This window comes from Chlorocebus sabaeus, chromosome 8, assembly GCF_047675955.1.
Source record: "Chlorocebus sabaeus isolate Y175 chromosome 8, mChlSab1.0.hap1, whole genome shotgun sequence".
Taxonomy (NCBI): Eukaryota; Metazoa; Chordata; class Mammalia; order Primates; family Cercopithecidae; genus Chlorocebus; species Chlorocebus sabaeus.
This window is the reverse complement of record NC_132911.1, coordinates 23,245,073-23,265,902: the sequence shown is the minus strand read 5'-3', so window position 1 is coordinate 23,265,902 and position 20,830 is coordinate 23,245,073. Positions and strand designations below refer to the sequence as shown.

General features: G+C 49.0%; 1 protein-coding gene and 1 long non-coding RNA gene across 2 annotated transcripts in view; one reads left to right on the top strand and one right to left on the bottom strand.

Annotated features, from left to right (window-relative positions):
* Window positions 1–15,442, bottom strand: part of LOC140712184 (uncharacterized) — a 96,767-nt gene extending 81,325 nt beyond the window's left edge. The window contains exon 1 of the long non-coding RNA XR_012093666.1: window positions 15,339–15,442. This is a non-coding gene — a long non-coding RNA (uncharacterized lncRNA). The remainder of the gene's footprint in view (window positions 1–15,338) is intronic.
* Window positions 15,443–15,446: 4 nt separating this feature from the next.
* On the top strand, window positions 15,447–20,531 carry NKX2-6 (NK2 homeobox 6). The gene is made up of 2 exons (XM_007961944.3): window positions 15,447–15,996; window positions 19,185–20,531. Exons 1-2 carry the CDS (start codon window positions 15,522–15,524, stop codon window positions 19,814–19,816), a joined length of 1,107 nt encoding a protein of 368 aa, XP_007960135.3. The 5' UTR covers window positions 15,447–15,521; the 3' UTR covers window positions 19,817–20,531.
* The last annotated feature ends 299 nt before the right edge of the window (window positions 20,532–20,830 follow it).

Below are 20,830 nucleotides of genomic sequence, written 5' to 3'. Positions count from 1 at the left end.
GAATAATTGAACCTCCAACCTTGTTAGACACTGTCATGCAGACTTTCAGTTTTCACTCCCACTCTCAGTGTATGGACATTTCTCTGGCGCCACATCCTAGCCCACGCCTCCTGTGGTCAAGCTTTAAACTTTTGGCCAATTTAACCTGTTGATGAATGCCCCTTTTTGTGCCTTATTGCCTCTTTAGATTTCTTCCTTCTAGGGGAAAAGAAAAAGTTTTTTGTCCATTTTTAAAATTCTTATTGATTTGGAAGAGATTGGTCCATATTCTGGATACCAGCTCTTTGCCATGATATGCTGCAAAAATCTCTCTGGTTCACCTTTTTAGTAGAGTACTGATGGTTTTTGATGACCAAAATGTAGTCTCATTTGCCAGTCTTTTCCTACATAGTTATATGTATTATAAGAAATCCACCCCCTACCCCGAAGTCATGAAAATATTCTTCCAAGTCTTTTCTTTTTTTTTTTTTTTTTTTTTCTTTAGACAGAGTTTTGCTCTTGTTGCCCAGGCTGGAGTGCAATGGCGCAATCTCGGCTTACTACAACCTCCGCCTCCCTGGTTCAAGCGATTCTGCTGCCTCAACCTCCTGAGTAGCTGGGATTACAGGGATGTGCCATCACGGCTGGCCAGTTTTGTATTTTTAGTAGAGACAAGGTTTCTCCATGTTGGTCAGGCTGGTCTCCAACTCCCGACCTCAGGTGATTCGCCCACCTCGGCCTCCCAAAGTGCTGGGATTACAGGTGTGGGCCACTGCACCTGGCCTCATTTTTAAAGAAGCTTTAACCATTTGCTTTTCACTTTTAGGGACATTGGGGTTTTGAGTCGGTGCCTTAAAATTCTACCTCCAAGACATTCTCCTGCGATGCAAGACAAATATCCTCAAGATTCTGGTTGTAGCCTCTATAACCACTGGGTTTTCTTGACCCCAGGCAGCCCGAAGTGGGGGAAGCTGCAGGCAGCCAAGAAAAATTCATGTCTGCTACTGTGCAACCATCTCAAAGCCAAATGATGCAGATGTGCTCCACGTTTGCCCCTTACATCCCCAAGGCAACTTGCAAAAATACCAGAAGGCGCTCACAACCCTGCGCTGGCTGCAGGCTGTGCCCAACAGTGGGTTGCCCAACATGAGCCCTTCTCCAAGCTCCAACAGCCATTTCTGAGCCAGGGAACTCTGGGAACCAGGAACTGGGCCCATTCAACATCCACCACCACCCCTCCACCCCTGTCACCTCCTGATCCCTTGACTTCTCCTGGTGGGATCACTTTCTCTAGAAACTAAGGTCTCCTAGGAGACTGGGAGGAGCCCCCACCCCACCCCTATCCAGAGAAGAAGTGGTTGTGAATGTATCCTGCTAGGCGCCAAGGCCCAGCTGGGCACAGAGGGGCTGAGACTACACCCAGAGGCATCACTTGAGACTCTCTGAGTGGTGTCCACTTTTCTAGTAGGTTCTCCCACCACAGGCCACCTTTCTGGAAGAACTGATGCCCTCCATCCTCCTCCCTCTCCCCCACTTTATACCAAGGAAAAACAATCTGAGAAAAATATTTTTTGCAGGAAAGTTTATGGTGATGAACAACACTGTGGGAGGCCATTGTTTTAGACTGAGCTCTTGCACCAGGCTCCAACAGACCAGACCAGCCAAAATGGAGTCACTCGGGCTAAATGCCACAAAATCAAACTGAAATTTTATGAAAGCAGACAGATTTCAAAACGGCCACTTTTTTTTCCTAAAAACAAGAGATTCCAGTCTACTCAAGTCAGGATGATCAGGAAGTCCCCTCTGCTTTAACCCTTACAAAAAAGTAAACTGATATTAACCAATCAGCTTCTTTTTTATTGTTTTGTTTCCTTGTTCCCACCTTCCAAAACTCACTGTTCAAACACTGCCCAGTGCAACTCTCCAGATATTTTGTAGAATGGAGGCTCCCCCCATTCAGGAATGGCAACTAAAAGTCAATTACATCTATCACAAATTTGGTACAATTTTATGTCTTTTGACAATAGAAATGTTACTTATAAAAGTGATCTGTAAGAAACCTAAATATCCCACAAAATAACTCTAACGTTAAAATTCTATAGATCCACTGGGTGCAGTGGCTCACATCTGTTATCCCAGCATTTTGGGAGGCCGGGCCAGGCAGATCACCTGAGGTCAGGAGTTTGAGACCAGCCTGGCCAACATGGTGAAACCCAGTCTCTACCAATAATATAAAATTAGCCAGGCATGGTGGCGGGCACCTGGAATCCCAGCTACTTGGGAGGCTAACGCAGCAGAATCGCTTGAACCTGAGAGGCAGAGGTTGCAGTGAGCCAAGGTTGCACCACTGCCCTCCCAGCCTGGGCGACAGAGCAAGACTCCATCTCAAAAAAAAAAAAATTCTATGGATCCACAGGATAAAATATAATTACTCAAAATTATGTTATAGAAGAATGTTTGATGACATGCACAAATTTCTATAATACATTGTTATATTGTTAAGGGGGGAAAGCAGAAAGCCACATATCTAATCCTTATTTATTTAAAAGGAATTAATTATATACATATACAAAAAATAAGCAAATGGATGATAACAAAAATTTTTTTCTAGGTAACGGGATTAGGAGATTTTGAGTTTCTTTGTGTTTTTCTAAATTTTTCTTTGTGTTTGATGAATGTGTGCTACTTTAGGAATCTAGTGTCTTTGAATAAAGGAAGAAGGAGAGTGATCGAGAAAAAAAGAGATTGAGATTGATTCACGACATTTTCAAAACTACTTTGGCTCCTTGGGGTGAGGGCAGACCTGTCATCAAGGCTGGTTTCTGTGCAATCAACCCTGAGGCAAGGTCTATATCCCTAGAAAACTCTGAATTGAGGCAACTACTGGGGTAATTCAGGCAGGAGAGAGAGAGAGAGAGATAGAGAGAGAGACAGAGAGAGAGAGAGAGAAAGGGAGGAAGGGAGGGAAGGAGAAGAAACCTCTGCTGTTTTTCTGCCTGGAGAAGACTGGAATTGGCTTAATAAATGTACGCTTTATTCTAGTTATTTTGGTTTTTCTATGCAACCTTCTCCATTTGAATTAATTTACTCCCTGTCAAATAAAAGCCAATCCCAGTTACTGTACTCAGAGGTTTCTTTGAACCACCCCTGAGCGCTGCCAGAGAAAAGTCAATCTGTGTTGCCAAACTGGAGAGCCAAGACAGAGCCCCCAGGTCCCCCTCCTGCCCGGTACAGCTGCCCAGTTCACTCACCGTGACTCATCCTACACAAAGATGAGTGACCCCACACACATGCATTCCTGGCTTCTGGAGGCCCAGGCTCTGAATCAGCATGCCCATCCTCTGGGTTTAGCCAGCAGAGGTGACTGTCACCCACCCGCCTGCCCAGCCACCTTGCCAAGGTCACCATTAACTCTGTTTTCAAATTCAAGGTTCATTTCTAGGTCCTCTTACTTCACCTACCAGTAGCATTTTACATGGATTTTCTTTTTTTTCTCACGCTGCCCCCAGGCTGAAGTGCAGTGGCGCCATCTCAACTCACTGCAGCCTTTGCCTCCTGGGTTCAAGCGATTCTTGTGCCTCAGCTTCCTAAGTAGCTGGGACTAGAGGTGCACACCACCACACTCGGTTGATTTTTGCACTTTTAGTAGAGACAGGGTTTCACCATGTTGTCCAGGCTGGTCTCAAACTCCTGACCTCAAAAGATGGGCCTGCCGTGGCCTCCCAAACTACTGGGATTACTGGTGTGAGCCACTGTGCCCGGCCTTGCATTTCACATGTATTTTATGCCCTCCTGCTTTATACGCTTCCTTCACTTGGCTTCCAGGACACCTGTCGCCCTCTCTGGTTGTTCTGCTCTTCTCTAGAGTCTCCTATACTGGTTCTCCCGACCTTGTTTTCTCTGACAGTTTTTTTTTTGAAATTTTCATACTATAGGAAAATTGAAAGAACAGGGCAATGAATACCCACTCCTATTTCCCTCACCCAACTATTCCCCTAACCATTCACCAGCTATTGCCAGTTCACCACATTTGTTCTCTCTCCATGTGTATTTGTTGAGCCATTTGAAAGTTGCGTATGCCATGACTTTCAACAGAACCACTCTATTACTACTACGGCTAAGAAAATTAACATTAATATGATACCATCTAATATCTATTCAGATTTCTCCAATTGTCCCAAAAGGGTTTGTTTCTTGTAGCTTCTTCTTAGTCAGTATCCAGTCCAGGTTCACAAAATGTATTTGGTGGTGATGACTCTTTGGTTTCTTTTAATCTAGATCAGCTCAGCACATTTAAAGAAAATAATAATAACATTGACCTTTTTTGCAGAGTTCAGAAGAGTTGGTCTGTGAATTTCTCCTATCCCCCAACCTCTTAACTTTTGGGCTGCCTGAGAATTTGGTTTTGGACTTCTTTTCTTCTCTATTTACACTCATTTTCTTGGTGATCTCATCTGGGATAATGGCTTTAAATATCATCCACATGCCAATAACTCTCCAATAATATATTCTTAGCCTAGGCCTGTCTCCTGAATGCCTGACTCTAAGTATTAATGGAGATCTCTACCTGGTATTTCAAAATCAGCTCAAATTTTAAAACTGAACATTTGGTCTTCCCAAAACTTCTTCTGCCTGTGGCCTTTCCCTTCGCAACTGATGGCAACTCCACCTATCCATTTGCTCAAGCCAAAAAACTTAGAATCATCCTTGACTCATCATTGTGTCTTACTCTCCACATCCAATCTGTCTGGAAACCTTGTTCCCTCACCCTTCAGAATATCCTCTGAATCTGACCACTTTTCACTACCTCCACTGCTTCCACCTGGGTCCGCTGTCTAGATTATTGCAATGGCCTCTAAACAAGTCTCCCTCCTTCCACCTCTGTTCTCCTGTAACCTGTTCTAACACAGAACTCAAGGAGGGCTTTCACAATCTTAAGTCACATTATGTATTATACACTCTTCTACTCAAAACTTTCCCATGTTCTGAGTTTGCCTCAAAAGTAAAAGCCAAAGATATTCACTAGCCCATCAAGGCCCCCTTACCTCTCTTACCTCATCTCCTCTATCCCCTTTCCCCCTTCCCCTCATTCACTCCACTCCATCTATTCTCAGCACATTGATTCTCAAACATACCAAGTGTGAGCCCACTTTTGGGCCTTTGCACACTCCCTCCAGACTCCCACATGGCTCCTTCCCCCACCTCCCTTGGGTCCTTGCTCAAGCGGCACCCTCTCAAAAAGGCCTATTCCTAATATTTCTTCTTAAAATTGCAATTGCTCTCCTTTGTGCAACACACATGCATGGCACACACACATCCCTGATCCCCCTTGCCACTTATCTTACATTACCTTCTAACTTGCTATGCAGTTTACCCATGTGTTATACTTCTTGTTTATTTCCTGTTCCTCCCTCCCCAGTGTAAGCTCCTAAAGGCAGAAATCAAGCCGACCTAAGCAAAGACCTGAAGGGGCTATGAGGACATCTGGCACAAAAGATAATGCTAGGGGTAGAGAATTGTACAAACACATGAGAAACATCCACAGAAAGCACAGCGTCTGGTAAGCACAGAATGAGTACTAGCTACTATTAATATTTAGTCCACCTCTCCCTTCAAAATGGAAAAGCAATGCTGTGAATTTTAATAAATCATTTATAATTAAACCAACCATGTTTATTTAAAGCTACTTGGCAGAAAGGCACTAGGTAAGAAGGCTGGGCGGGGGGAGAATGCCAAAAGTTGATACCCCACAGACAGCTAACTCATGCCTAGGAGACCCAGGGAGGAATGTGGCATTCCTAGCATAATAGAGGCCCTGATCCTCTGCTTGGAAGGATGTGCTGTCAATTACATTATTCAATTTCTCTGGCCCTGTCTGTAAAAATGAAGGGGTGGTTGATAATGCCTAGAGTTGGATAAATTAATAGCCAAATATTAGCTTTTGATAAAGAGTCCCTCCTGGAATAAGACAGGAAATAACAATTATTGTTAGGACTGGCAGCTTTATTCTCTGCATAAACTTGGTTTGACACTCTCTCCTGTGTGTTTACACAATTTCAGCTCCTCCCTTCCTATCTCTATTCCCAGACTCTCAGAGGAATCAAAAGGAAACAGAAAGTAAAATTTTGAAGATGTAACTATTTGACAGTCGGCATGACAGTTCAGAGTCAAATATTCTATAACTTTTTCTTATAATTTCTGTTCTGCAATCTCTCAAATTGCTAGGAATGGATAATGAATTAGCAGCTTCTTTTAGGATCAATGTATTCCCCTTCCATCCTTCACCTACCCCAAGCATACCCAGGGTCTTCTGGCCACAGGTCCACTCCAACCCTGCTCCAGGCAAGCAAGGCAGCCTGGAGGGAGGAGTCCTGCCAAAGAAAGTTGGATGAGCAGCTCTGGCACAGTGAGAGTCTTCTGGGCCTAATTCTTTTATGTAAAATGGACCTGCTCAAAAAAAAAAAAAAAGATCTTCCCTGGGTCGCTTTTAAATGACCCATCCTGCTCTCTAATATTTCTACCCAGCGTCAGACTGTCTGGGGAGGAGGTAGAAAGGGAAGCACACACTTGGTTATCAGAATAATTTATCTACATGGCACCAAACGTCAGCATGCTGCTGTGCCTGCCTGCTCCATCTTTATCCACGTAGTTGCTCCCCACTGCACTCCCCATCCCGCCACTGCTATGCATGTTTGGAGAGTGGCCACTGGGGAAAGAGTAATGGACTGTGCTGCAGCAACTCCCCAGGCCCTGGGTTTCCCCTCCACTCCCCCTGCACAGTAACTCACATGCCGGGAAGCATCCACAAGTTCCCTGGGCATTGGGGGAAGATCTCAGGAGAGTTTCCACTTACTCTGGCATCCTTCCAGGATGAAGGAACATGGAAGCCTGTGGCCATACTACAAATTAAGCTCCTTCCATGCAAGGCACCCTCCAGGGCTGGGTGGTCCCACAGATGGCTAGGGACATAGTCTGACGGTTGTTGCCTTAGGGGGCAATAGATCATCAGACTATGAGTACCTTAGGACTCAAAGAGTGCCGTGCATCAATGATAGAATGCATAAAGAAAATGTGGCACATATACACCATGGAATACTATGCAGCCATAAAAAAGGATGAGTTCATGTCCTTTGCAGGGACATGGATGAAGCTGGAAACCATCATTCTCAGCAAACTAAAACAGGAACAGAAAAACAAACACCGCATGCTCTCACTCATAAGTGGGAGTTGAACAATGAGAACACATGGACACAGGGAGAGGAACATCATGCACGGGGGCCTGTCATGGTGTGGGGGGCAAGGGGAGGGAGAGCATTAGGACAAATACCTAGTGTGTTCCGGGCCTAATACCTAGATGATGGGTTGATGGGTGCAGCAAACCACCATGGCATATGTATACCTATGTAACAAACCTGCATGTTCTACACATGTATCCCAGAACTTAAAGTAAAATTTTTAAAAAAAATTTTAAAGAGTGCTGTGCAGAGGCAAAATACATCTGAAGGATGGCATGTCACCTCATTCACACCTCCATTCAGTTATGGGCCCCAGAAGCTGGGATAGAGGGTTGTGTGTGTGTGTGTGTGTGTGTGTGTGTGTTTTGTTTTGTTTTTTGAGATAAGAGTTTCACTCTGGTGCCCAAGTTGGAGTGCAGGGGTGCGATCTCAGCTCACTGCAACCTCTGCCTTCCAGGTTCAAGCAATTCTCCTGCCTCAGCCTCCCGAACAGCTGGGACTACAGGCACCTGCCACCAGGCCCGGCTAATTTTTTGTATTTTTAGTAGAGACGGTAGTTGAGATGGGGTTTCACCGTGTTAGCCAGGATGGTCCCGATCTCCAGACCTCATGATCCTCAGTCTCCCAAAGTGCTAGGATTACAGGCGTGAGCCACGGCGCCTGGCCGGATGGTATTTAACTGGGAAGCCCACTTCACAGCTGCTCTTAACACTTAGAACTGTTTCTAGTTTGGCCTGACCCACCTTACCTTAGCAGGTTTCTCCTTCTCCTAAAGAGCGTGCTTAAAAGGTCTTTTAAAAGTTAAACTCACAAGCACAACTAGTTTATCTGTATTATACCCCAAAAATAGCTTTTAATTAGAAAAACAAGTTCAGAAGCCTGGGCTGATACTAGCAAGTCACAGGAGGCCCCTGGAGGGTGAATTCAGGAACAATCCTTGGGAACTTGTAATTATGTTGAAGAAAGAAATCAACAAGGGTTTTGGTTTGTTTGTTTGTTTGTTTAAATGGCCTTTTTTTTCTTTTTCTTTTTTTGTAGAAAGATTCCATTTAGAATGTTGTTCACTGTGGACATCTCCCACTTATACAGCCAGTGGAGGGGGTGGGTGGCCCTATATTCAGTGGGCACAAGGAGAGGTGTAGACATATTTTACATTTGTAGAGAATAACAATAACGATACTAGAAACTTATTTATAGCAATGTGCAGGTTGGTAACTTCTTTTTTGTTTGTTTGTTTTTGTTTCTTTTTTGTTATACTTTAACTTCTAGGGTACATGTGCACAACGCGCAGGTTTGTTACATAGGTATACATGTGCCATGTTGGTGTGCTGCACCCATTAACTCGTCATTTACATTAGGTATATCTCCTAAGGCTATTCCTCCCCGCCTCCCCCGCCCGCCCCGGGAAGCCATGAATAGTATACCTGTCAGGTCCCCCTCCCTAGGCGAGCGGCTGGCCAGCGGCTATAAACAAGTTAAGGGACTCCTCTAAGCCTCAACATCCCATCCCTGGAACGGAGAGAAGGACGTCTGCCCTGCTTATCTCAAAGGGACATCGATGAGATCATACAAGCCCAAGCTGAGGTTACATCTGATGCTAAAAACTAGATGAGAAAGGGTCTGTCTGGCCCTCAAGGTCAGCAATGTGTGTGCAACTCCCCTCTCGGGGTTTGGAGACGCAGCCACGTGTTCCATCGCACACCATGCTTTGGGGATGCTGTAGGGCTCAGCAAGACCGCCGACTGCCAGTTATTAAAAGAGCAGCTGCGGTCCTGCCGCGCAGTGGGACTGAGAGCTGCAGCCCGGCTCAGGCTCCACCGGGCAGGGAACCGCGACGCGGGGATGGGCAGCTCTGGGCTGCGCTGATCTGGGACTCTGTCGGCCCTACAGACACACACACACACACACACACACACACACGCACACACAGATGCATGCACAGCCGCTGGGCCTGGAGTTTATTTTTCCAGGGCCTGGTGCGGACTCCGCTCCCGCGGCAGGCGGCGGCACTGGAATGTTAATTGAAACGGAGCTGGCGAGCGCGGCGCAGATAAGCTTCGCCCAGCAGCGTCCCCGCCTGCGGCTCCCCGAATCCGCCATCCGGGGAAGGACCCGCCGCCTCTCTGGACGCTGAGGGTTTTCTTTTCCACGCTGGAGGAATGAAACGCGCGCGGAGGCGGCTCTGCTCCCGCGACCCCCCGGAGTCAGCCCCACGGTCCGTCCCAGAACTAAACGGTCTCCGCCACCCAAAGCCGAGAAGCTGGGAGGCCGGCTCGGGGAGGGTGACGCAGAGAAATGGAGAAGCCCACCTGGCGGTTACATACCAGCAGATTTTTATTTTCTTTAACTGGTTGGTTTTTCTAAACACTTAATGCAAGAAATCTCTTGGCCCGCTTCACTTTACGCTCCACCCATGCTCGGAAATACCCCTAACCCTGAGAATTTTGCACAGATTTTCGGGGTTCGCGGGGAGCGCCTCTGAAAGTGATGGCGGGCAAACCGTCAAAACGGCCTCAGCACAGCAATTTAGGAAAAGATCATATCAGATCCTTAATTCACACCATACACTCGAATACACTCGAATGTAAGCAAAGAAATTATAACAAATACTAAAATAAAATGTGGGTGAACTCCTTTTTAACCTCAGTGTAGGAAAAGAAAGGTCTTCTCACCATGACTCAAATCAAGAAGCAAGAAAGATAACAAAAATGATTCCATTTTATAAAATGCATGGTAAAAAGCACTATAAAAGAAGTCAAAAGACAATTGTCAAACAGGAAGAAAACATTTTCAACACATAGCACACATAAGCAAAGTAACTGATATTGAGAAAACCTAAAAATTGAAATTGGGAGATGGATGCAATTTACATTTGTGTATATATGTGTATATATTTATGTGTTTTTAATTTTTATGTATATTATACATGTATATATATAGATACATACACATATGTATATATCCCTTAAACATATAAAAGGATGTTGCACTTCACTTATAATTACAGAAATGCAAGTTAAAAACAACACTGAGATACTGTTTCTCACCTATCAAATTTGTGAGAATTAAGAGGCGTGATCACGCATTCCATTGCCCAGACTACCTGGGAAGCAAGCACTCCCATACAATACTGGTGGAATGCAAACCCATAGAACCTTTCTGGAGAGGAGAACTCCTAAAAATATTATATATGCATTTATGTTTCACCTGTGGTCCCATTTCTTAGAAATTTGTCTTTTGACAAATTCAACTGACAATTGTCTTTTGACTCTAAACACATGCCTCCAACAATATGAAAACACATACAAACTTAAAGTACTGGAAAACTCTAAATACTCATTCATAGAACGGTGGTTGAATAAACTTTGGTACATTCACGCAATGGAGTACCAGGCAACTACAGAAAACAATAAGGAAGACCTCTTTGGACCAATATGATGTGACTGCTGAATATATTGTTAAGTGAAAAAAAGCTAAGGGCAAAAGAGTATCTTCAGGAATCAATGAGAGCTGGGAACAGTTCATGTTCTGGGGAGGACGCTGTGCCAGCCATGGGACTTTGGGTGGGTGATTGGCTGCAGGTGCGCTTGCCTTGTGGCAGCAGAAAAAGGATGCACCAGTGATCAACCAGTCTCTTAATATGGAATATTTTAGAATATCTTTTTACAAAATTTTGATTTTGAGAACCATGTTAATTTTTCAAATACTCAAAAATATAAATACATTATTCGAGTATTAAAAAGTGGATCCCAGGAAAAGGGACCATAGCAAAGCGGAAATTTCCACCATTGATGATCCCCAGACACCCTTTGGGCCAGTCCCCAGAGTATCCTAGGAACTATCCCCAATCAAGCAGGACAGATACCTGTCCCCAACAAATATTTGTTAAAGACCTACTACGTGCCTTGGGGACACAGCTGTGACAACAGACCCAGAGCCCAAGTCTAGTCTAGTCTAACGGGGATCCTGCACTTGGGTTAAAGAGAAATGATTTCATCTCGGCCCACAGGGCCCACTAAGCCGCGAGGTAACCAGGAATTGCCTGTTGAGTATGGTACCTGCTGGAGGGAATCCCTTCGTTTCAGGAGAGTGAAAGAAACAGGAAATAATGACTTTTGTTAACCATGGAGAAGAAGAGGTTCAGGGCCTGGCACGGTGGCTCACGCCTGTAATCCCAGCACTTTGGGAGGTCGAGGCGGGCTGATCACGAGGTCAGGAGTTCGAGACCAGCCTGGCCAACATGGCGAAACCCCGTCTCTACTAAAAATACAAAAATTAGCCGGGCGTGGTGGCGGGCGTCTGTAATCCCAGCTACTTGGGAGGCTGAGGCAGGAGAATCGCTTGAAACCGAAAAGGCGGAGGTTGCAGTGAGCGGAGAGCATGCCACTGTACTCCAACCCTGGCGAAAGGGCGAAACTCCATCTCAAAAGAAAAATTAAAAACTCAATAAATATAGTGTACAAATTCCGTCTGATTGTGCAAGGTAACACACTGCATGGGAATCATTTAAAAGTCTGTCTTCTATGCAAGAATGCAAGTTCGGATAAGAGGGCTGTGACCTCTCATTTTCTCAGTATTCCCAGAGCTTGGGCAAAGCCGGCCCATGGTAGGCGCTTAAAACACTCTGTGGACCTGAGTGAAGCAAAGCGGATCAATCACACCCCCAGCACGACTGTCTCTATCTCACGTAAGAACAGAGGTGATCACGATGTCTCCATTCCTGAGTAATGGACACACACACACACACACACACACACACACACACACCCCTCCCCGCACCACGCTGTTGGGGCTGCACGGAGTCCTGCCTAAGAAAGAGTCTCTGGACTCTGACTTTTCTGTTCTCGCCGCCCCTCCTAGTTTCCTGCCCGGCTCTCCTGGGCGCCAGCGCTTAGGCAGGTGGCCCATCGCTCGCGCCTCTGTTGCACTGTGAGGCAGCAGCCGCTAACGCGCCTCCAATTGACCCGGAATGGGCGAGATTCCAGGTACCAGTTCCACTCTCGGCGGGCGGGCGGCTTTCAATGCTCCTGGCGCTGAAGGAGGACGAGGGTGGAGGGACGCCAGACCCCTCCGAGAGGTGACTGAGAGAGGGCGAGACCCAAGCGAGCAAAGAAACTGAAACCTGAACGCAGGACACTGCAAATTCCCGCCGCGTGGCGCAGTGCTGCAGAAGGACGGCCTTGCTCCCTGCAAGGGTGGGGCGAGCGCGACAGGGACTCCTATCCCCAGGTTTGCGCCCGGAGCGCGCATCCCGAGCCGAAACGACCCTTTCTGTAACAAGGACTCGCTATGGTGGAGAGCCTGCTCTTGCAAAGCGGCGGGTAACTGCTCCGCAGACCTGGACTCCGGGCGAAGGGAGATGTTTCCACCACTCGAGAGGGGTTAGAAAGTATTTTCACGTACAAAAATCTCATCTGATCCTCGCAGCAAGCCAGGAAGGGCAAGGCTGGGAACGTAGGGCTAGGATTTGAAATCGAGGCTTCCGAAGCCAAGTCCCCCGCAAGGTGTCCTTTCTTCTATGACTTAGGTAGAGCGCGACTGTCTGCCACGAAAATTCCACCAAGTGATAAGGCGCTGGAAGGTTTCTGGCGTTAGGTTTCTACCCCGGGTCACCCTACTTCCCGCCTCCACCACTTGGAAGGCGAGAATCCAGTGAGCCGTCAGTATCCCCTGGAAGGACGAGGCGGAGCTCCTACCGCGGAAATATTCTAAATTCAGGGTCTCTTGTGGGTGTCCGGTGATGATTGTAAATACCCACAGACTAGCCACTCGCCTGCACCTCCAGGGAAAAAATACGATAATACTGTTTTTCTAGAAAGCCCTGGAATGAATGGCATGTCTTATGAGCATTAAAATCTTTGATTCATTGATGTTTCTTCTATATATGTATCCTGAGAAAATAATAGAAAATATTGACAAGGATGGAAATCAAAGCCACAAAATAAAGTCTTATTTACCGTGATGGAAAAAAGATATTATCTGAAAACACAAACACAGTCTATTATGGTCTATCCATAACAAGAAATATTAGATTCCTATTTTAAATTATATTTGTTTAAAAAATTCTAAAGATGAACTGGGCATGCTTATGATGTAAATTTAAACATATACAAATAGATATACCCGATGAGCTCATGTATGCAAAAATAAAGAGAAGAAGGTGCACAAAAATGTTATCTCTGGGTGGATATTTTCTTTTAACTTTTCTTCACTTTTTCCAAGGTGAACATGATTGACTTTTATCAGGTAAGAAAAATCCAAATGAACGTATGGGTCATCACAAGATTTTGAGATCTCTAAGAGCAAAGGATGTCTATTTCCAAAGGAAAGAAAGAAAGGGTTAATTATCTTGGTTTAGAGGCTAGTCTGGTCTTGCCATTTGGTGAACTATCTGGGCCACCTTTCTGATCTGGACTCCTCGCTGAACAAAAAGAAGAAGAAGAAGAAGGAGGAGAAGGAGAAGGAGAAGGAGAAGGAGAAGAAGAAGAAGAAGAAGAAGAAGAGGAAGAAGAAGAAGAAGAAGAAGAAGAAGAAGAAGAAGAAGAAGAAGAAGAAGAAGAAGAAGAAGAAGAAGAAGAAGAAGAAGAAGAAGAAGAAGCAGCAGCAGCAGCAGCAGCAGAAGCAGCAGCAGCTGGAAATATTTGGGTATAGCTTTGATGTAAAGATTAAATGTTACTATGTATAAGAAATCATTACTTGGTAGCTGAATGATCAAATTTGCTGAAATTTTGCATAAATCTTTGTGTGCAATTTTGCACCCATTAGCCTGGGGAGATGAGTTGGGTTTATCTGGATTTCGGGAGATAATCATATTCAAACAGCTGTTGTAACATTGAATTCACGTAAGTAGGTTTAAGAAGCATTTGAGGCCTGAGCGGTGGCTCACACCTGTAATCCCAGCACTTTGGGAGGCCGAGGTGGGCACACTGCTTGAGCCCAGGAGTTCAAGGCCAGCCTAAGCAACATGGTGAAACCCCGGCTCTGCAATAAATAAATAAATAAATAAATAAATAGCCAGGCTTAGTGGCTGCATCTGTGGTCCCAGCTACTCAGGAGACTGAGGTAGGAGGATCACTGAGTCCGGGTCGAGGCTGCAGCGAGCCATGATCTGGCCACTGCACTCTAGCCTGGGAGACAGAGAAAGACTCTGTCTCAAAAAAAAAAAAAAAAAAAAAAAAAAGGAAGGAAGGAAGGAGAGAGGGAGGGAGGGAGGAAGGAAGAGAGAGAGAGAGAAAGGAAGGAAAGAAAAAGAAACATTTGATCTGAAATCCCCAAAAGAACTCTAATGAGATCCCATTGTGATTAAAACACAATTTTTAAACCCTCTTCGATTCTGTGCTGGAACTGCTGACACCAAATCCCGTTTCGCTGATCCAGGAGTAGTAACAGCAGGGGCTGGATCTGTTGGCGCTGTCTCCGTATTGGTAACCTTTGGGCCACACTGCCCCATTTACTCGGCGACCGCTGTAACCGAGGGACTTTTCTGGAGATCTAATGCGAGTCAAATCTTCCCAGCCCTTCGGCGGGCGTCGCATTTATACGCGTACACAAGCTGGCACGCTCCAGGCAATCCGCTTTAAGGAGGATAAAGGAGAAGAAGAAAACGAACGTGGGGACACCCAGGGCGACGGGAGCCCCCCACCCCACCCCACCTTGCCTCTGACCACTTTGCGCCGGCCGCAGCGATTGCCTTCCCGTCTCCCCCACCATTCGCGGAGCCCTTTAAGAGGCCGAGGGCTCCAGACATGTAACCCCCACACCCACTCCTCGGTCCTGGGACTGAGACGCTGCTCCTAGAAAGTGGCGGGTCGGGACTCAGCAGACCCGGATTCAGTTCAAAGAGAGAGGTTTCCATCTCTATATAGGCCCTGGCGGGTCACGACTCACTTTAACTCTGCGGTACGGCCTCTGCGCACGTAAGATCCCAGCGCGCACCTCAAATCCCGCGGGTCCCAGTTGTCTCTATCTTAGCTTTCCTCCGCCATAAGAATGCAGAGTTGAGCTAAGACCAGGCTGGATGGACCAGATCGGGTTGCACAGCAAGGACTCCACCCCCAGTCCTCTCATGTCCACTAGGAGGGTCCCCGTGGACCCTAGGTAGACCTCGGAAGCTCCCGCTAGTACCGTATTGACGAAGATCCTAGCCGAGCAGCACTGTCTCTCCGCGTTTTCTTTGCTTTGAGAACCATCAGTACGAACCAAACCTCCCAGGAAGGCGACTGGGGACTGGAGAGGATTAGACGGGCGCGCGAAGAAAGCGCTGGGGGAGGAAGGTGCAGGGTTAGCACGTGATTTCTGCGAGAACCAATGGGGGGCTACGGTCTCGTCACCCGGCCCTGGACCTGGGCCTGCCAGCATGACCCAGAGGAAGGCGCTGTGTGGGACGCTGGGCGTCTGTCCCAGAGTTTGGGTCTGTCTGCGGGGCCTGCAGCAACAAGACGGGAAGCTCAGGGTGCCGCTCCTCACGGGGACCAGGCACTCCGCGGCCCCGCCCCATCCGCCTTCGGGATGCTGTTGAGCCCCGTCACCTCCACGCCCTTCTCGGTCAAGGACATCCTGCGACTGGAGCGCGAGCGGAGCTGCCCGGCGGCTTCGCCACATCCGGGGATGCGGAAGAGCCCGGAAAACTTTCAGTACTTGAGAATGGACCCAGAGCCGCGAGGGTCAGAGGTTCACAACGCTGGTGGTGGCGGCGGTGACAGAAGGCTGGACGGTTCGGAGCCTCCTGGGGGTGCCTGTGAGGCAGTCTTGGAGATGGACGTGGAACGGATGGCGGAGCCACGTGAGTAAGCGCTCAGGTCTTGTCTCCTACGGGGGGAATGTGGGGGCGGGGGGGGGCGTGATCCATGGGTGCATGGGGAAAATATGCCTCCTATCTCCTGGGTTCGAGAGTCTGTCTCCATTTTTTCTCACTTCAGGAGTCCAAAAAAAGGCCTCTCGAACCCCATTCCCACCCTCTCCCGACACCTAGCGTGCTTCACACACCTCTAACTAAATTAAGCCCCTGAATCTTAAGGATTCACTTTTCCCAAATCCGCTCCTCTGATTCCCACAAACGCATGGCTCCCACTCGCAGCCACAGTGCCACAGGCTCCATCTTCTCATCTCCACAGCGAAACCCGCTGCAGTGTCTTAGCCGTGCCAGTCACCACCACCCTTCCCTTCCATCACCTGGTGTCTCTCCACCCCCAAACCGTTTGCAAAAGAGTGTGGCAATCAAAGCAGTGGAACCCTAGTGGCTCCGAGGTCACTCCTAACCAGGCCCTTTCTTGCTGGCCTGGCCGGGGGCGGGGGACCCATTCCTCCTCATGGATTTTTCTTCTGGAAGACGGAAGATGGGGATCGGGTGGCGATTGAGTCTCCCGAAGTGGAAGGCCCCGTTGGCACAGGATTCTCCGCGTCAGGGAGAGTGTTAAAGGCTGCCAGGGTTTTCTCTGCCCTGGGACATGGCTCTGGCCGAGTCCTGTCGCCTGAATCGGAAGGCGCAACCATGCGCGCCGGGCTGCGAGGCCCACGCACCTGTGTCCAGCAGGCTGGAAGGGAAGGGGCTGGCGGGGAGTTGTGTTGCGTCGATACGGAGGCTTTGGCTGGAGAGGCCCGACATTCCAAGGGATGAAAACTCCACCTTTTCCTCTCCAAACCTCAGCACCTCGCTCAGCATTCTCAACGCAGGGACCCCGAGTAGCGCCCGGCAGGGCAGGCCTCCTCTGCCAGACTGCCATGGCGCCTCCATTCAAGGCGCAAACGAACGAAATAAATCAAGGGGCTGGATCGGAGTTACCGGCTTGCAGGCCGGCTACTCACTAACTCCAGAAGCCGGAGAACATTATCTGTTGTGTCCGCGAAGAAGCTGGTAGGTTTTCTGCAGCGGATTCTAAACTCCCTCGGCGCTGCTCAGCTAACTCGGCGATCACTTCTGCTCCGCTGACAAAGGATCACGTTTCTTCGACCACCACAGTCGCCTCGCAGTCGATGGTATTGGTGGCGCCTTCCTTGTCCCGCTGGAAACCAAATCCTGGGAGCGTCTTTTCTGCTGCAGCAGTGGACGCCGCTGAGGAGGGACCCGAGGCGGGCTCCAGGAACTGAGCCCAAGGCCGCGGTAGCGATCCGGACAGGGAAGGCACCTTCGGTGGGCTTCATGCCCTCCTCCATCGCAGTCAACCACCTTGCCCTCAAGAACTCCAGGATTGTGAACAGGAGGGCGCAGGGTGCTGGCGCGCCCTGCGGTACTGTGCAGCCCCAGGGCCTGCATGATCTGTGACTTTCAAATAGGGTCCTCCTTGCTCTGCAGCCTGACTGAAGGTCAGTTGTTACCTTTCGATGTGCTAAGAAAACAAACCCACGTCAGGATTTTTCCTCTTTGCAAGGAGAGATGGCCTCAGTTTATTTGAGCACAGGCGTCTCTGAAGGAAGTTGTTCTCTCCTCCGAACTTTAAATACCAAACAGCTCCATCCCCCCATGACATTGTGGCAGGGCCTTGGGTCTTAGGAGTCTGCTTCCAATCGCACTGGCTCGTTTAGAGTCCTGTCCCTTCTTGCCATGAACTTGCACCCCCTCCATGCTCCTGGTTTTCTCCTGGCATGAGATCCCATGAAAACTCAGCATTTCCCTTCTATCCACCCTTGGGGTAAAACGGGGCTTAAGCCCAGACAGGAGAGAGGTGAGAAGAAGGGAGGAAAACGCTGCATCTCGGTGGGCACAGTCTCAGCTGTAGGGGTCGCCCTGGGTGAAAGGAGGACTTCAGGGTGAAGCCCACATCACCTGCTTGCCAGAAAGACCCCAAAGGAAGGAGAGGCTACCTTTTAAGAAGCCAATTGTGGACCTCAACTTTATGTAACTCTCAAAGAGAACCTCAGTTTCTGAGCCAAGAGTCAGGAGCCAAGAAATATTTTGTTTTCATCATATATTGTTATTTTGGATTACAAACCATCACATCCAAGAAAGCTGGGATGCATCCTGGTGTTGGTGGAGTGCTGCATCAAAAAGACAAGAGTGTGCACAAAAGTGGGGTGAAGGTAGGAGACACTCAAGGCCCCGGCTCCTGGACTTAGAGCTGAGTTCCCTGCAGTGCACTTGGGGCTGCGAAGGAAAATGAGGTAGACGGGAGCCTCCTGAGAGCCTGTCACCGAGTTTGCGCCTTCTTGACACCTGGGCTTCTCTGTTTTTCCTTCCTTCCCCGCCTTCCTCCTCCTCCTCCTCTTCTTCCTCCTCTTCCTCTTTCTTCTCCTCTTTCTCTACTTCCAAGGAGAGTCCAAAGTCTCCCCAATCTGATCGACACCTCCACTCACACTTGTTCCTCACAGCAAAGGTTTACCAAACTCGACCACCATACACACACAGTTTTTTTGTTTGTTTGTTTGTTTTTTGAGAAGGAGTCTGGCTCTGTTACCCAGGTTGGATTGCTGGGGCGCGATCTCGATCTCGGCTCACTGCAAGCTCCGCCTCCCGGGTTCACACCATTCTCCTTCCTCAGCCTCTCGAGTAGCTGGGACCACAGGCGACCGCCACCACGCCCCGCGAATTTTTTTTGTATTTTTAGTAGAGACGGGGTTTGACCGTGTTAGCCAGAATAGTCTCGATCTCCTGACCTCGTGATTCGCCCGTCTCGGCCTCCCAAAGTGCTGGGATTACAGGCGTGAGCCACCGCGTCCGGCCCATGCACACACATTCTAAGAAGCAAATGGAGCTGCCTTAACTCCTTATCTAGAGTCTACCTTTTGGAAAAGGACGCACACATCGGGGACCACATGGTGTCACAATTTATGTTCCAGCAGTAACATAAAAGTGACAGAGCTTGGAGGGAAAGAACATTGAGACAGTCCTGGGACAGGGTTCGGGGGGTACTAGGAGCAAGGAGGCGGGTGCGAAGAGTGAAGGCTGCCAGGGAGAGGGAAGTCTTGAAAACTAAGTAGAAACTGCTCAGGTGAGCCTTAGGCTGGGCGCTGATGTGTCACTTCCTGTGCTTTTAGAACCCGGCCTGAGCGCGGCCTCGCCCCTCGGCGGCGGGACCAGGGTGCCAGAGTGCGGCGTTGGCAACGGCGGCGACAGCGTGCGGAGTGGCCGCTCCGAGCAGCCCAAGGCGCGGCAACGACGGAAGCCACGCGTGCTCTTTTCGCAGGCGCAGGTGCTGGCCCTGGAGCGGCGCTTCAAGCAGCAGCGGTACCTGTCAGCGCCCGAGCGCGAGCACCTGGCCAGCGCGCTGCAGCTCACGTCCACGCAGGTCAAGATCTGGTTCCAGAACCGACGCTACAAATGCAAGAGACAGCGCCAGGACAAGTCGCTCGAACTGGCCGGCCACCCTCTAACGCCGCGCCGAGTGGCGGTGCCCGTCTTGGTGCGCGATGGCAAGCCCTGCCTGGGCCCCGGGCCCAGCGCACCTGCCTTCCCCAGTCCCTATGGCGCCACAGTGTCGCCCTATTCTTGCTACGGAGGCTACACCGGAGCACCCTACGGAGCAGGCTACGGCAGCTGCTACGCGGGCGCGCCCTCCGGTCCTGCGCCGCACACACCACTGGCCAGCGCGGGCTTCGGACACAGTGGCCAGAATGCCACCCCGCAGGACCATCTGGCAGCCACGCTGCAGGGCGTCAGGGCCTGGTGAGGCTCCTCGGCTTGACTCTGCCCACTAGGGTCAGATGCTTGGTCCCTTCCCCTCCGCCCGCAGGTCGCGACAAGAAGGAGGGGACGCGGCGCTGGAGGGAAGCTGCTGCCCAACGGCGCTTCGTTCCGCAGCGATCTCTGGAACTGCGATCTGCACCACAGTCACCCAGCTAAAGGCCTTGCCTGGGACGTTCTTCCCCCAAAAGGCGACCCCTTTACCGGTCACCCACCAAGCAACACAGGGACTGAAGAAAACCGAGGCTGACTGGAAGTTTGGGGTGTGGGAGCAGTACTGAGGCGCGTGACTTTTGGGGCTTCAACCCCAGAGGCCCAAGAGGCTCTCGCATCCGTACGCAGCAGCCCCGAGGCATTGGGGTGAATGGAGATGGTGATCTAGCGGGCCTACCATCCTCCAATTAATGACAGCTGTTGGGGAAGAACGAGAAGAGAATGGGAGTGCGGGAAGCGGGCTGAAGAGCCGGGAACTTGAGGATGGGGAAGTTCACGAAGAGGGACCTGCTCTGAGCCTCCTCCTGTGGGGTTTAAACATCCCCACAAGGCTGCGCCCTTGCAGACTCCATTAATCCAGAGGAGCGCTCTTTTCTGGCCACGACTGCTCTCCTGGAAGTAGGCTCTACCTTCCGGTCCCTTTCACTGTTGTGCATTTTATCTCTTTGTACAGCACAGCACCTCCAATAAATATACTAAATAAGTGTGCACGTGGTTGCGTGTGTGTAGGCCGTTAGAACATACATACGCCATTACCTTGAAAAATGAAGCCCAGAAGTGCTAGGAGAACAAAACCAATTCAGTCTTGGAGGTAGGTTTCCCAGTTTCTTCCCTCACAGTCCTCTCTCCCTCTTTGTAGGTTTTCTTTGGAGCATCAACAGTTTTGCACCAGGAAAAGATCAAGTGCCCCGAAGTCCTAAAAAGATGGGTAGAAAGCCTGACCTTTAGGCTTTCTAAAATTGTGAAATTTTGACATCTCCACCCCTAATGGTATCTGAAGTCATGC